General features: G+C 41.1%; 2 protein-coding genes across 11 annotated transcripts in view; one reads left to right on the top strand and one right to left on the bottom strand.

Annotated features, from left to right (window-relative positions):
• The window catches only part of NPNT (nephronectin), a 66,490-nt gene that overhangs the window by 44,625 nt on the left and 6,036 nt on the right, over positions 1-15,829 (top strand). For all 5 annotated transcript variants that reach the window (XM_083835534.1, XM_083835535.1, XM_083835533.1 and 2 more), the window contains 5 exons: positions 622-756; positions 1,776-1,898; positions 3,819-4,193; positions 11,974-12,069; positions 12,461-12,559. In XM_083835534.1, coding sequence (XP_083691660.1) covers positions 622-756; positions 1,776-1,898; positions 3,819-4,193; positions 11,974-12,069; positions 12,461-12,559 — 828 coding nt within the window. The remainder of the gene's footprint in view (positions 1-621; positions 757-1,775; positions 1,899-3,818; positions 4,194-11,973; positions 12,070-12,460; positions 12,560-15,829) is intronic.
• Positions 12,848-15,829, bottom strand: part of TBCK (TBC1 domain containing kinase) — a 148,061-nt gene continuing 145,079 nt past the window's right edge. For 4 of the 6 annotated variants that reach the window (XR_014584151.1, XR_014584154.1, XR_014584155.1 and 1 more), the window contains one exon: positions 12,848-15,591. The gene's annotated coding sequence lies outside the window, so the exon portion shown is untranslated. The remainder of the gene's footprint in view (positions 15,592-15,829) is intronic. The other 2 variants (XR_014584152.1, XR_014584153.1) reach the window with 2 other exon arrangements.

The raw sequence follows: 15,829 nt of genomic DNA, 5'->3' as shown, positions 1-15,829 counted from the left end.
GGTAATTTATTTCGAGTGGGAACACATGACCTGTGCTACAGGAACTATGTTTCAGGCATGTTTCAGAAAAAAGAATAACTGGGGTATTTTTTATTATTCCTCACCTGTAAATCCAGATTTCTATCTTTATAACTTTGCAGGGCTTAGTGGGAGAAAAGAAATTTATACAGGTAGCACGAAAAAGCTTTTCTTCAGACAAATGTCAGCACAGTTCTAAGGATGAGTGCTTTGAAGCCTTGAAGAAGGCATTCTGTGGAGAGTTAGAGAACATCTCCTTTCCAAGGGGAAGGGCACCAGGGATGCAAGACTACAGAGCAAGTGCTGAGACTTTGGTGGTGATGCCCATGGTGCCTCTCTTGTCATTCACAGCATTTGTAAAGGCTTCTGGCATGGGAAGCATAAAAATGTGGGCATGTGACCAGGAGCTGAGCTGAGGTGACACAGCCAGAAGTGCTCAGGTGTTACTGCTGGCTGACCAGCCTGCAGCCAGAATGACCTTCTCAGAAGTTCTTTGGCTATTCTTCTTCATTTTTTTTTGTTACATGAAACCAGTTTAATATAGATACTATAGATTGTATTTTAACTGTTATGAAAAATAATGCAGTTCCTTTGTTTCCACAGATATTGATGAATGTGCTACTGGAAGAGTCATCTGCCCACGATTTAGGCACTGTGTCAATACTTTTGGAAGCTACATTTGCAGGTGTCATAAAGGCTTTGATCTAATGTACATCGGAGGCAAATACCAATGCCATGGTAATAATGTATTTCTTATGTGCATGTAACAGAGACACATATTCTAAACTGAAATTAATGGTTTAAAGAGGAATGTTTGCGTATTATGGCAGAAGTGTTGAAGCAGGTTGTTTTAGGTTGCTCTGCGTCTGTATTTTAGGAAAGAATGGGTCATAGAAATAGATTGAATGCGAAACTGAAAGCATGTATTTGGCCCCAATTCTTGTAACTGGTTCTCTCGTGAAATCTGGTGGGAGAGCAGACCTAGTGTTCCACTAATTCCTTTCCAAAACCTCTGTGTCCACAGGCTTCACAGGGCACAGGCAGTTGTAGGTTTGGAGCACTGCGACAGCTTAGGCTATGTCTGAGCTCTAACACAGGTGGGCTCTACTGCTTGCCCCTAGATCCAAGATAAGAAAATGTGGCAAGGGTACACCCCAACTCTTTCCAATCCAGGCTGCACAACCTTCCTTCCCTGAAGACAGGTGTGGAAAAGGCAAGGGTTGGGAAATAACCTGTCTTTGTCTGGACATGAGACTGGAATGCAGCTGGTGTATGCCCTTCAACAGAGGTGTTCCCAGATCCCACTGTCTTAGTTTCCCATGGCCTCAATGGTTATGATCCTTTCACTGAAAAAAGGATCATGTGGAGATAATGAGGTATTGGTTTATGTTTAAGTATGCTGTTTTGAGAGAAATCTGTGCAGAGCACTAGAATTTGGAGATTTTGCTTATACTACTAGCAATACGGAAATGTCGTATAAGCAGTTTCTACCTAGATCTGTAATAAGGAATAAATATTTTATGAAAAAAATAAAACGTTTTAATACCTGGGTGATTGAGAATGTGCGTATTCCTAAACTCACCACATTAATTTGCAGCTGGTTTCCTTTTTCTACCGTCAATTCAGTTTTATTGAATTTTCTGAAATTTGTATTTTTCCTAATGATCATACTACTGTTCCTGTTTTTGCAGGGTTAAGCAGAAAGTCAGATTTCTTTAATGCAAATTATTACTTTTTTTTGTAACTTTCTGTTGCAGATATAGATGAATGTTCCCTTGGCCAGCATCAGTGTGGTAGTTTTTCACGGTGTTACAATACACCAGGATCGTACAAATGCAAGTGCAAAGAAGGGTACAGAGACAACGGAACAAACTGCATACGTATGTAACACTGCTTTAAAAAAAACAATTCTAAAAGCACATGTGTCCATGAATCCTGTGTTGTAAATTTTGAGATATAACACTATCAGGCTCAGTTTCTTTCAACTATTTTTAATACTTTAAGAAAGGCCAGGGAATGTAGTCTGAGTTTTCTGAGTCTTCGCATGCTTTGATGAAAATACCTCTCTCTGAGACATTTTCATAATTAGAAAGAAATTCACCTCACCCTATTCACAGCTTCATTCTAGAGATTGCTTCAGAATGAGGACAAGTGAGTAAGCAGGGTAGGTCTGGTCAAACAGTGCATATTACTCATACGCTGCTATTATGTTCGTTCTGCAACATGTCCGTTTCAGCAGCTTACCACATCCACTCCCCGCTGCTCCCCAGATCTGAGCACAGCCGAGAGGATTTCTTCAGAAGAGTGCCCTGCAAGAGAATTCCCATCCTCATGTCCCTGTTGGGAGCAGCAGTCATCCCCTTTGGTACCGAACAGGCTGCTGGAGCTCTCCCCAGTCCTCCCTCAGGACTATGCAGCTCTATGATAGATCTGCAGAACCTTTTTGAGGACCCTGTGTTTGTATGCGGGTTCTGGTCGTTGGTGACTCACCCATCTCTTTAGAGAGCAGTACCACTGCAAACTGCGACGGTTTTAGCCATCACGGTTTTGTGGCCTTGCTAAGGTGATCTTTCACAACCTGAATGGTTACAATTATATGTGGACACGCTTAGTCCTAAGGTGCATTTGATATTTTAATACACCGTAATGTAAAATCTGCAGGCTATTCGAAACAATAGTAGTAAGCAGGTGGCCAAAGAGAAAACTTTTTTACCTGATATCATCAAACAGTTCATTGTTTAACAAAGAGTCGTTCTTCATTTTAACTCTGTTATACTTGAAACACTTGCACACACAATATGTGACTTGAATTCTTACTGGGGCTTTTAAGAACTCCAGTGAGATATAAAGGTTTATTAACAAAGAGTAAATTATAAATAACAAAACAGATTTTATTGCATTTCGTGTCTATAGAAACTCCCTTTGTGAAACAAAATTAAAATCTGTTGTCCTTTCTTTATGAAAATTTAGGGAGGTGGTATTAATAGCAGGCAATGCCACTGTGTTGTAGGTGGTGCTCAGTTCACCTCTTCTTTTTTGTGTAGGCTGAAAAAAACCCATTTACTTACTTTCCCGGTGTTCAGCAAAGAGAAGGATTTAAATGAAAGCTAGTTGGTTTAGGTTCAATGTCTGTAATGTGATTAATGCTTGTTGACAAGGAGAAGTGTTGTGAGGAAGTGGAGAGGCCTGAAAGATACTTTCTTAAGCCAAAGGTATGTGCCTGTTCATGACCAAAATGGTGGTAACATTGGATTGTTACTAAGTTTGCTCTGCTCCTGAGTAAAAACTTGTCCAGTTTTACAGCATGGCTTAAGATCTACCCTTCCTGTCCGTGCTTTTTTTTACCTCCAGCTCTTTTGGGTACGTTTTGCCAATTCTGAAAGTGTTGATGCTTGGGAGGAGGTGGGGATGGAAGTCACTGTGTGCCTTCAGTCATTCTAAATCATCTCTAAAATACTGTAATGAGAAGTACAGAAAATTCGTTAGTGTTAATGCTAAAGTATGTGTCTAATTAGTAGAAACATTCAGAAGAAGAGAAATTATTTCAGCAAAGACTCTTCATGTCAATGAACTATATTCTTAAGTTTCTGGAGCGAGAGACTCAGATGTGCATTTTGGTCCCTTTTTGGTTCTCTCTGCAGTTATTCCTAATATTATGATTGAGCCACCTGGTCCATATCATATATTCAAGGGCAACAGCATGCTTCCTAAGGGAGGCCCTGGTGTAGCCAATAGGATTCCTGATGTTGGAGGCACAAGCCAACCCCTCAGACCACCATTTGTATCTGCTATCATTACAGAAAGGCCAGTGACCAGACCAACGACTCGACCAACAGCCGGGCCAACAACTCAACCAACAGCTGGGCCAACAACTCGACCCACGCCAAGGCCAACAACTCGACCCACGCCAAGGCCAACAACTCGACCCACGCCAAAGCCAACCACGAGGTACGTGCCTGTGACGACAAGGCCGGTAACAAAACCAGTGACGAGGCCTCCACCTCCAACACCACCTCAGCCTACAATGTTAAGACCCACGCTACCGCCACAAAGAACTCCTGTGATAACAACCCAATATCCTTCACATATTCCCATTGAAACAACATCTTCCCAAGGAGTTACAGATGACAACAGAATCCAGATAGATCCTCAGAAACCCCGAGGAGATGTGTTCAGTAAGTAAATTTACATACCCTTTCATTTATTGGAACTGTAGATGTGGGAAGGTGAAAGCATTCACTGTACTATTCTGTTCGTTTTTTTGGAACATTTTATCAATGAGAACAAAGACATGGAATTGAAACTGGTCATATGGTAAAGCTGCACAAATAATTGTTTCTATGACATAACAAAAACGTGGGAAGAAATTCTCGATGAATTCAACCAAAAATTTCAGTTTTCCTTCCTGAATTATTTGTGAGTATACTGTCCTGTGTAAGTGCTTAACCTATTTACATTTTCAGACGAAACTTTTGGAGGGAGAAAGGAAAGCCATTTTATTGAAAAATAATTGAAATGCAACATAACTTATACTCAGAAGATTCAAAAATCAGGGATTTGAGAGTCACTCTCAGAAAGCATATTTCCTTAGCTTTAAGAATGGTAATGGTAAAATGGGACCATGTCTGATTTCCTAAAGGCTCTGTTATGTTGCCCGTATTATATGAATCCAAATAGTCTTGGATGCTTATGACTAAGCAACTGTAGAATTGCATGAAAATATTGTGGAGGCTATTTTTATGGACTGCATCTCTGAAAGTGGATACGTAAAAGGTGAGGATACTAAAGATTCCCCTAGCATGAGGACATGTCATTTTAAGAACTGCTCTGAAAGACACAGCACTGTTTCTACGCCAGCTTTAGTGCGTGCCTCAGATGACTCTACTGGCACATGTAGAGTTGCATACAGCTGCCAAGAAACATTCAACACCCAATTTTATCTTTAGTTCTGCTGCAAATTTTAGAGATGGGGAGGGTGTGTTGGATCAGCCCTTTTCCTTCAGCTTGACGTACAATGAAGCTGCAGGAGTGATGGAGGAGGAGGAGGAAGTTTGCTGTCTCAGAGAAGGTGTACAAGCAATGTGGGAGTTTTTTTCTGGTTGCTTTGGCATCTATGAAGTAACTTGTTGGGCTGTGTTCCCTTAGACCATGACATAGTGAAATAATTTCTTCCTTATAAAAAATGTTTTGTTTTCTCTGTTGGTATTTTGTCTGCTGTAGACAATTTGATAAATTCAAACTAGAGACAAAAACCGACTTAGACTTTGGGAAGATAAATCCTGTTCTGGCTTTTTCCAGATTGTTTTTAAACAATTCAAATAATATATTCAGTTAAATAATATTTTAATATAAAATTTTTAAAAAAGAGTAAAGGCTCCTGAACATTAATATAATGGAAGCAATAGTTAAAAATACTGGGTTCTGTGGAAATTAGTTTAGGCTATAGCGCTGCGCTTCCCAGGCTGTCTTGTGCTGCGAGTATTCTCTGGAATTTCCAAGCTGGGGGATAACTTTCAGCTATTTACATGAGGTAAAAACAATCACTTGCATAAAGAGTATTTTTAATTAGTGTTTGCTCTAATCTTTCCAAAGGCTAGATTTAGAAGCTAGTGCTTTCCATATGAATGTTTGGGATATAGGAGCTTTGAAAGTAGGCAAGTAAAAATGTTCAAGTTTGTTTCCTAACTATAAGCTTACGTTATTTTCCATATAACAGACATAGGAGAAGGAAAAGTTAATCTTTGAAAAGTATTTATTAGTTTTTTATATAGGTTAGCTGCTACCCTTTGAGGTCCGTGGTGTCCATACATAGCTTCAAAGGCTTGAGTGCACAGTAAGCAGGATTCCCATAGGCATCAAGCACAGCAATTGTTACTGGCTTCAGCAGGCAATATAGGGACAGATCAAGTCAGTGTCTTTAAACCCATGTTATTTCTTGCTCTATCCCCTGCTAAAGAAATCCTTGATACATGTTGGTGCGTGACGTAACTGAGTGGCTGAAATACTCTAGATGTGCTGTAGGGTGTAGGAATTTGCGTGGTGCTAGTAGCATGATCCTTAACGAAGCTGGTACCTTTCTTTTCCCCAATTATGCTACTTTGCAGCAGTCATCTAGGTGGGAGACACTGATGTCCCCTCCCACCTTCCCTCTATCCAAAGAGATTTAATCAGTGAGTGCACAAAAGCGTTTGTCTAGGATTGGAAACCTATAGTCAAGTGCAAAACAGTTCTAGTGCTGCCTCATAAAGGCAAGCGTTTCTTGCAGAGTAAGGTGTCGCCTCCCGAGTCCTGTCACTGTAGGATTTTGTGGGGAAGGGGAGAAGTTATGTGGCTGTGCTGCCGGCCAGCCCCGTGGGAGAGCAGCACTCAGCTGCAAGGCTGCAGCACAGGGATCATCCTGATTTGAACTGCTCTGCGTGAGGCACCACGAGCTCAGGACAGCAATGCTCCCACATCACACAAGCCAGGGCCTCTCAAAAAGTATTCCTCTTGGCCAAACACAACATGAATGGCTGGAATGTTACCACAGTACAGAATTTTAAACTGAACTAATTAGTAACGTTTAGCTGACCTCTGATGTGCTTCTTATCTGCCATGTGAACGTGCCAGATGCTCCCCACCTCCAAAAATGTTCGTGCATATCTTTTTCTTTTCACTACCCTTTTTATTTCCTCAGGGAAAGGGGCTTTTACAACTACTTCCTTCACCTTCTTTAAACTTTACTAACCTCATCTGTATCAGACATCTTTGCAATGTTCTTGGATCGTGGATTTAAGCTAATTTAATTTGGCTTGTACTGAGGCTCCTGAGGTTCATTTCCCCCACATCTTCTACTTCTGCAGTTGAGGCAGCAAAGAAACCAGTTCTCAAAAAGGAGTTTGTGCTCTGGTCCATGTGCCAGCATGAAAAGAGAGAGCCACGCTCTTGCCTTCTTTATTTCCCAGGGGTGAATGCAGGCAGCTGTTCAGTCATTTCGTAACACTTGTTGGCTTGGACAATGGAGGAGGAAATTCATGCTAGATCCACTCAGAGCATCAGGTAGAACTTAACCTTGGTTTCAATGGCCGCTTCCTTGCTTGTCACTGCAGGCTGTTGTATCCTGACGAGTCGCAAAAGGTAGTGTTTTATCACGAGGAGGGGCAAAGCCCAGCACGAAGAGCGGTGTAGCCAACAACCACTGTTGATTCAGAGCTTTCAGCCCTTAGCATATGACCTCCATCTTTAAAGTTGTGTTTTTAAACAAGGTTACCTTGTGATAGATGAACTTCTATTTTTCTTTTTTGTCAGGCTCTGAAGCCTTAGCCAGACTTTGACAAAGTAGCATGACAGTAACCACTACTTTGGTTAGCCATCTGACTGCGTAATACTTCTTTTAGGCAGTCCATGGCAAAAGGGGTGGTTGGTGTGCTGTACACTGGTAGAGGGCCTCGTGCACAGGACCAAATCCTGCAAACGCTCTGGTGGTCTAGTTCAGGAGAGGAAATGTGCCTGGGCAAGTGTACTTGCTTTCCGCAAGCATCTTTCAAATCTTAATTTTTCATTACTTAACATTTTCCAGAGCTTGCTCTTGGTGACTCGCTCTCAGTTTTCGCCCTTTGTTGTTATTTGACCTGTCATCTCACGCCGGGCAAACCTCTCCTAAGCTTTCACTTCTGAACACTCTTGAATGTGCTGCTCAGCTTGAAATCAGCTGGGGACCAGGGAGATTGGTCTGTTCAGTGGTAACAAAGAGCACAAAGCACTCTGCTGATAATGTTATTTAAATACCTTTGCAGTTTTTGACAGGTACTGGGTTGTCGCATTTCCTTAGATGCTTTACCCCTTTTCTAAAAGTGCCTGTAATGAGTGTGCCGAGCTGCTTTTTCAGAGAACAAAAAATGAGTATTTTTTAAAATGGAATTCCTACACTTGGCCTTTGAACCACTCTGTGAGATGCAGACAGTGGAATCTGGCACCAAGGATAATCTGCTGATACGGATACGGGGGGAATGGCAATGAGGGAGGAATGCAGCGATGGCTTAATATTTAACTATTTCAGGGCTCATACAAACTGTAGTGAAATACAGAGGAATCTCTTCTGTTTACTAAGATGGCTAAAGTCTAAGAAAGAGAACATACTTCTCAGTAAGGCCAGGAATTTCTGCTGCCATTGGGATCTGGGTGACAAGCGTTAAAAGCATAAGCTTAAAGACAAAGCATAACTCTGGGTATCAGCAGAGCAAGAACAAAACCCCTTATCTGCATTAAAAGATAGTTCAGCAATTTTCCTTCTTAGCTCCTTAGTGGAGCTGTAGAGATTGGAATTGGGAGTCTTTTCTCATAACAGCTATTAAAAAGATCTAAAGATAGGAGTAAAACGATTCTTTTTGCTGCCCCTTTCAATGGCTGAGAAGTCCTTAGTGCAGTAAATGCAGTTACATGATCCTCGAAACCGCTGAAGTAAGGGAAGTGCTAAAAGCAAGAATGTGGGTTTTGTTATTCCCTGCTATCACTGGAGCAGCATCATTTTGCAATAGCAGCTAATTTGTCCTCACTGTTCTGGCACCTGTTAAAATGTATTCATTTTCATATTTAAGCATTTAAGAGAGGCCCTTTGTTCCTGTTTGTACTCTGGAGCTCAACCCTAAGATTTAGGAGTCTCACAAATTATACCCTCCATCCATCTTCCACCTAGCTACATCCCCAGATCTGATGTGCGAGCTGCTGTAGGATAGTTATTTTAGCTGTGTTTCCCGCAAACTGAGTTGTCACTGCACCTCTCCTCACAGAAAAGCAGGTTACTTTTCACAGGATCTTATGGAAACATATATAAAAAGATGTTCGACTTAGGCCGGAGTTAATGAGCCTTCTCACTGCCTGAGCAATGCAGGACTGGACTTCAGAGCAGTCACACTCGAGCACCGTCTCTCACCATTATGCAAATGATATTTAGAGGTGGGACAGCCCACCAAAGCCATTCCTCAGGTAATTCTCACTGCAAAGCTGGAATCTGCAGAGCTTTAGGCAACACAGCCAGGACACTGGGGGTATCCGAATAAAAAGGGTGAAGTGCATCTCTCTGCTGCCCCTTCTTTTTAGCCCAGCATGAATCTAAGTCTTCCCTGGGGGAAAAGAGGCTGTACTCTGTACTAAATGACTGAGGAGCCTGGCTGACCTTTGGGCTACCCTTTCTCTTAGCTGCTCTCTGCTAGTTCTGCATGAGAGCTCCTCACTTGTGGGGATTTTTAGAATTGGAATTTAACAACTCTTAATCGTAGCAACTCCTCAGTCAAAAAAAAAATAATCTTTTTGCTCGCTTTGCTTTGACCAGAAGTGGGAAGCTCGGTCATGCTCGTTGTGTGGAATGGGATTGTGTAAGTGCGCAACGTTTGTTGTAAGGCAGAGCACTGTACTACTGACAGTCATAAAAATTATTAGTGATGTGGAGCTGCACTCCATGGTTTGTTTTGGTTTTGTAACACCAAAACAGTGATTATTCTATAATTATAAACAGCCTGGCATGCACACACCATCTCTTACACTCCCAAACTCAGCAATTAACAAGTAATGAAAAAAAAAAAAAAGTCCTACTGTTTCCCCAGGGATTAAAAAGCTGAAAAGAAGTCAGTCTTAAGCAGTTATTAAATGTTCCCCCCCACATACATGCATCCATGAAGAACTCACACTAATTAACTTTGAGAATATGGTGGTGTTGATGTATTGGCTCGCTCACAGCAAACAGCATTCTCCAAGAAAAAGAAGCCAAGTTTATATTTAACAAGCTTTATCAAACCATTGGAGTAAAGTGAAAAGCACACTGATATGCTATATAAAGTACACAGAAAGGGCTTGGAAAGCTTGCAGAAAATAACTGTGCCAAATACTTTCTCCCAGGATCACCACTCGGCATACAAGTTGTCGTAGCAAAAAGAAGTGTACACATGGATCGTATTTGGAGTCCTGCATCTCCTGTGGTAACTCGTTTCATACCGAGTGCACGTTCCTCTCATGGGGGCTGAGCACTGAAAGGACTATTTTAAAGCCCTGCAACCTGTTTTTCTAGAAACCCATGACAACAGTGTTTGGAGAGGACTTTAGAGAAAAGTTTTGAAAAAATATCCTTTGTAGAGCTTTAATTATTGGTCAGTGATACCAACTTTAATTTGGAGAATGCCTGTGTGTGCGCACAGGTGTAACTCGGATGTTTATAGACTAACAGTGCGTTAGAAATGGTATTTTACTGAACTAGAGGAGAGGTGGGCTGGGGTTGCTGGCAGCTGCATGGGATCCGGGGCTGAGGATGGGCCTCTTGTGTGGTGACTGCCGTGTGCCTAGGGATGAGCGGGGTGCAGCATGACTGTAACGTGAAGTGGATCCTCACTGCGGGGGCTTATTGAAATAGCCAAAATATTAGTACAAACTATGTAAAAATTAACAGGCCTGTACTCCCCAAACCAACCTGAAGCCCTTGAGGCTGTTTGTGTGTTAATACCCTAGACTGCAAATAGACGTATTCCAAAATCTACAAATGTTTCAAAAAAAAAAGTAGGAATAATTCCAAAAATGACTGCAATATTGAGGAATTAATGAGCTTCATACAGACTTCAAGCTTTTTCATTTTGCTATACAAAATTTGTAGCATGTAATACTACTTTAAAAATACATTTGCATTTGGTAAACCTGTTATCAGGCTGCTTATTTTTCCCAGTTGTGAAAAGCAGGAAGCTACCTCATTCTTATTTTTCGTTTTGCTCTGTCTTCTGGATTTAGAGGGGTTGTTGCAAGATCCTATTTACGTATTGTCCTAGTGCAAAAGAAGTTCCTTCTTATCTTTGATTTCCTGAAAACAACATGGTTGTTTATTTTATTATAAATCTTCTAAATTCTTGTTCTCACTTGCCTAAAAAGCATATGCAGATGTTTAGATACTTCTTTGAGCGCCGAGTATGGAAAATGTGTCAAGTTTTTAAGAGATAAGGCTCTCACAAATACTGTAGGTGTCAGAGGTGTCTGCAACATCTCAGGACGCGCCTGAAACCCGCTGCTACTGTTATTAATTACGCAGGAGACCTGCCTCTCGGAGAGGAACTTTCCCAGACAGCTCCAGCCAGCGCAATCTCTTTATATCTAGTTTGAGCTGTCTCTCAGGTTTGACACCCGAGTGTTATTTCTGGAGACGTACACAGCCTGGCACTCTTCAGAAGTAAGTGGAAGCCTTTGTAGCCCCCTGAATTCTGCAGCCGTGGCTCTCACGAAGACTTCTTAGATTTCAGGCTGTTGTGGCTGCAGCTCAGTGTCTAATAACCTGTAAACGACCGAGAGCATTCCTTCCCCTTGCAGCTGAGAACAACTGAAGGACAGACTTTATCGGAAAGTAAAAAATTGAATTACACTTGAATAGAAAACTCCTCCTTTTCAACGTGAGTCTAATCCTGATAATTGTTCAGGGAACTCTAATCCTTTGCAGGGACATGGTAATGCCCTCAGCTGTGTTTCTGAGTTTGGCTGCATAGGGTATCTCATGTGGGGCTTCTTCCAAGTACCAGTGCTTTGTGTTGACATCCTCCTATAAAACAGCTGTGGAAGGTGAGTGCCTCAGAAAATTTGAGAAAGGGCTTTAATGTGGCTTCATTTTATTGAGAAACCACTAGCTTAAAAAGTGCATTTGGCGTTTTTCTCCAAACATGTGCTTCAAGGTTAAACGTTTTTTTTCCTTGGTTGAAAAAGCAGCTTTTGTTAGAAGAGCCTTTAGCAGATTTGCAGTCACCTTTTATGGAGTTCAGATAAATGTTACAACGTAAATCACCTCGGCATAAAGTTTATGAATCTTCATGTCAACTATAATTAAGTATATTGAATTTTCCAAGAAAAGCACAATGCCCAGAGCTGCTCTGCCGTTTTTTATTAAAGATAAGGAAGTAGGTCACTAACTAGCTTTATCTCATTCATTTCTGAAAAAAACTACTTTTCTCACAGTTCCACGCCAGCCTGGAGTGAGCAATAATCTGTTTGAAATACTTGAAATTGAAAGAGGGATTACCGCTGATGAATTTGAAGCCAACGATGACCCAGGTAAAGATCACATCTCCTGTTTGGGGCCTGGGGTTTAGGATTTATTTTGATTTTTTTTTTTTGTGCATTTATACATTTTACAGGACTCCTGCACCTTATGCTCCTTGTTTAGGCTATGCTTCTTAAAAAGAAAACAAAAAACACCTAAGTGAACCTTTATAGTTTCTTTTCCTAACAGACTAAGCACAAAAATAGCATGAATTGTTAGTAATAATAAGAGCAGCCCTTTTATTGTTTTAGTAATTTTACGTATTCTTTTTCTAGTGCTCTTTCTGCTGCATTTTATTTCCCTGTTTATGTGCCAGTGTCAGCCACAAGGGCAATTGCTATAGTTCCTCAGCCAATGGAATTAAAACCACTTTCTTTTGCCTTCCTGCTCTGTTCTGCCTAGGTGTGCTGGTACACAGCTGTAATTTTGATAGGGGCCTGTGTGGATGGATCAAGGACAAAGACGATGACTTACACTGGGAACCCATTCGAGATGCATCAGGTAAGACACACGTGTACGAGCATATCCTGTAGCTGAAGAGCTACCCAGGCTTGAGGTTGGTGACAGTTCCCTCATTTGCACAGATTCTGTATCCCTTCAGTTATAGGCTATGTTTCACAAGCACACCTCTTCTGTGTACAAAATCAAAATGAAAAAAAAAAACATTGAAAGATGATTTGTGTTGGAATTTTAGCTGCTATCTTTACAAATGTATCTAAAAGAGTAATAAGTGTATTTAGTAAAAGATGTCTCAAAAGAATCAAAAAGGATCAGAAAGAACAAAAATGTGGAGTAGAGAACAACTTTTATTTATGGAGAAACAAAGCTTATTTTTCAAATCACCACACGGACATAATTATTTCCATATTAGTAGTAAAATTAAAGAAAGTGTTGGGACTAGTCTTTGTTCTGCTGCCAAATATAATGTTCTTGGTTTAGTTCAGTCTCTCAGCTTCATTTTATTAAATTCAACGCTAAATTACAGAAACCAGCGTATAGGAAAATTGTTAAGTAGCTGGAAGGAAGGAAGACTAGGCTGGTAATGGGCAGCAATTTCTGCGTGTGTCTAAGTGTATGCTTGGGGTGGACAAAAGTGACCTTGAAATGACTGTTAGAGGGGAGCGTGCGCTAGCCACCTGCAGGACAGGGGAGTGGCACCGTTAGGTGAGACCCTTTCAGTCGCACACCTCCGGCTGTGGTCCCAGCAGAAGGGCCGCTCCGCCACGCCACCGGTGAGCTGGGTGAGGCCCCTGTAGGTGTTACCCAGCGGCACTGAGGGGTGCGTGTCCACGCACCCTGCCCCTTGCAGTGCCCACATTGCAGCCCCGGGGATCAGACACACCACACGTCTCTGGCTTCTTGTAAGGTAAGGAAGAGATTACTTCATGCCCTGAAGAGCAGCCTTTGAAGCGCACAGTGCTCGCATTATGTGAGCGGATGGCCGGCTTCAGAAGGAAACGCTCTCAGATGCTGTAGGTTAAGTTGAGGGAGGATGAGGGCACCGAGATCCATTTTCCCTACATCCCACCTTGTCATAGAGGTCTGTGCTGACATTGCCATGATGGGGCAGTCGTTTGCCACCAGGGCAGGTGTGCCCAGCAGCTTTTTTCAGTCTGTTTGGATGGCTAAGTGGAAGTGCCTCCTGCTCATGGGCATGCTCTTGTTTTCTGTAGCTTGTTATGACACTTCAAGAGTCTCATGGATGACTCAAAGGGCAGAGCTCCCTCCTCCTGCAGGACAGAAAATGGAGCCGTGTCCTGCATGCAGGCTGGCGTGTTTAAAAAGACCACCCATAACTCCCACATTGTTTTAAACAATGGAGTCAAAAACCACTGTATTTCTGAGAAAGTACGTTATTAAAGCATATCAATTATCTGTATTCAAAAACTGTTGTTAATATGTACTAAGTTCCAGAGCCATGATTTTTAACTGGCTTTTTCTTAGACCTTTTTTCCCTTGGTGTTGCTTTCCAGTCAGGGACACTCAGCTTTTTGTTTCCTGTGCCTGTTCTATTGCTGTTGACACAACCTGTTAAAACTAGTCCCTTGAAGTCACCCACCCCGCTCCCTCCTGTCTGGAATACCTTGTTTCAGAGATTTATTTTCACAGCTTGCGCCGGAGTGTTTGCTTTCACCTTTCAAAGTTTGGCATTTATTGGTTTATCAGAATCTGTATTTTGAAAGGTGCCACGCTGAAGCCTTATAAGCTTATCTCGCATGCGGAAAATGCTGCTTTGAGGGGACCTTTTCCTGTAGGGGCATGCCTACAGCTATGTTGGCTTTGTGCTTACTAAATCTGTTTCCTATTGATTGGGTTCAGTCACTGTAACTATCTGAAACACATGCAGGTAATGAGTCAGGTCAGTACTTTCAGAGTGAAATAATTGTATCTACAACAAACAGGTGCAGCTATTTGAATTCTCTTATTTTAGCAGTTAGTGACTTTGATGCAAAAACAATTCATTAATAAAAAAAAGAAAGCTTTAACAGATACTTGGACAAATGGATCCCACTTCATGCCCAAATGCAGACGTGAGGCCTTAGCAGAAAAATACTTGGCTTAGTTAAATCTCACTGAGGCCAAAGGAACTTTAAAACCCGTGTAGAAGTAGTGAATTGGTGACATCGTTTGCTTTACTTCTAAGTGATTGACAAGTCCTGGTAGTAGCATGGCAACAATTTAACTGTTAAGAATATATTCTTATTAATATGCGGAATTTAGAAAAAAAAAATCAAAACCTACAGCATTGGTTTCAATTACGAGGGCTGCCTGGACACTTTACCTTAACTTAGCTCCTTTGATACTCTGCTCTCATATATTAAAAATAGATTCTTAGGTTAAGAGTAAAATAAGATTTTTTTCTTTCTTTTTCTCTTTTAAGAGTACCACCCCCCGCCCTTTGGTCAGTTTAAATTTGAAAGTTATCATCCACCTTGAAAATGTTTTAATGAAAAGTTCAAAGATAAAAGACAGGTGTGAGTTTTCTGCAGGATTTGAAGTTCCATTTATTGTAGTTCTAAGTACCTACATGAAAAGGTGTATGGGATTTATGGATGTATAATTTTTTTCTTTTTTTCTAAAAAACATTTAATGGCCATTGCTATATCCATGAGATCCTCTATTTCATGTACTAGGTGTTTTTATGAAGGTACTTATACTTCAAACATGATCAGAGATAATAATGGAGTTTTGAATTAAGTGCTTGTGTTCAGTAGCAGCTTACTACTGTTAGAGAAGACTTTAGCTGTTTGGAAATCATAACTAACTGTTTCTAACTTTCTGTATCTCAGATAGATTAAGAGTTTAAATTATGGTTAAATGAAAAGGCTGGTCTTATTTGCAAATAGATACACTTAGAGACTTAACCTGTTAACGCAGTTTCCAAGAAAAAAGCAATGTACAGAGCTGTAGCTCGATTACAGCGTAACATTTATGCTGGCCTTCTACTAGCAAACATACAGCTTACAAGATACATAAATTTACATGGTAGCTTCGATGTCACTGGGGTTTAAAATCAGTCACCAAGGGGATGTCTGAAATGAAGAAACAGATGAACTTCATTTTCAACAGCTGTAGTATTTGCTGTGTAAAAAAGAGATTAGATAAGAAAGCCCTAACCTGGCACACTGTAAATAGAAGCCCAGCACTGTGAATCTTACCTTACAGGGGGAGATGTGTCAGTTCTGGTTCTCAGTCCAGCACCAATATGCTTTATTTACGACTCACTGGACCTTATGGTCTTTTTTTATTTCTTTAAAATTTCAGGACCAA

This window comes from Anser anser (genome assembly GCF_964211835.1).
Source record: "Anser anser genome assembly, chromosome: 4".
Taxonomy (NCBI): domain Eukaryota; kingdom Metazoa; phylum Chordata; class Aves; order Anseriformes; family Anatidae; genus Anser; species Anser anser.
Note: the sequence above shows the minus strand (reverse complement) of the source record. Positions and strands in the feature narration are given on the sequence as shown.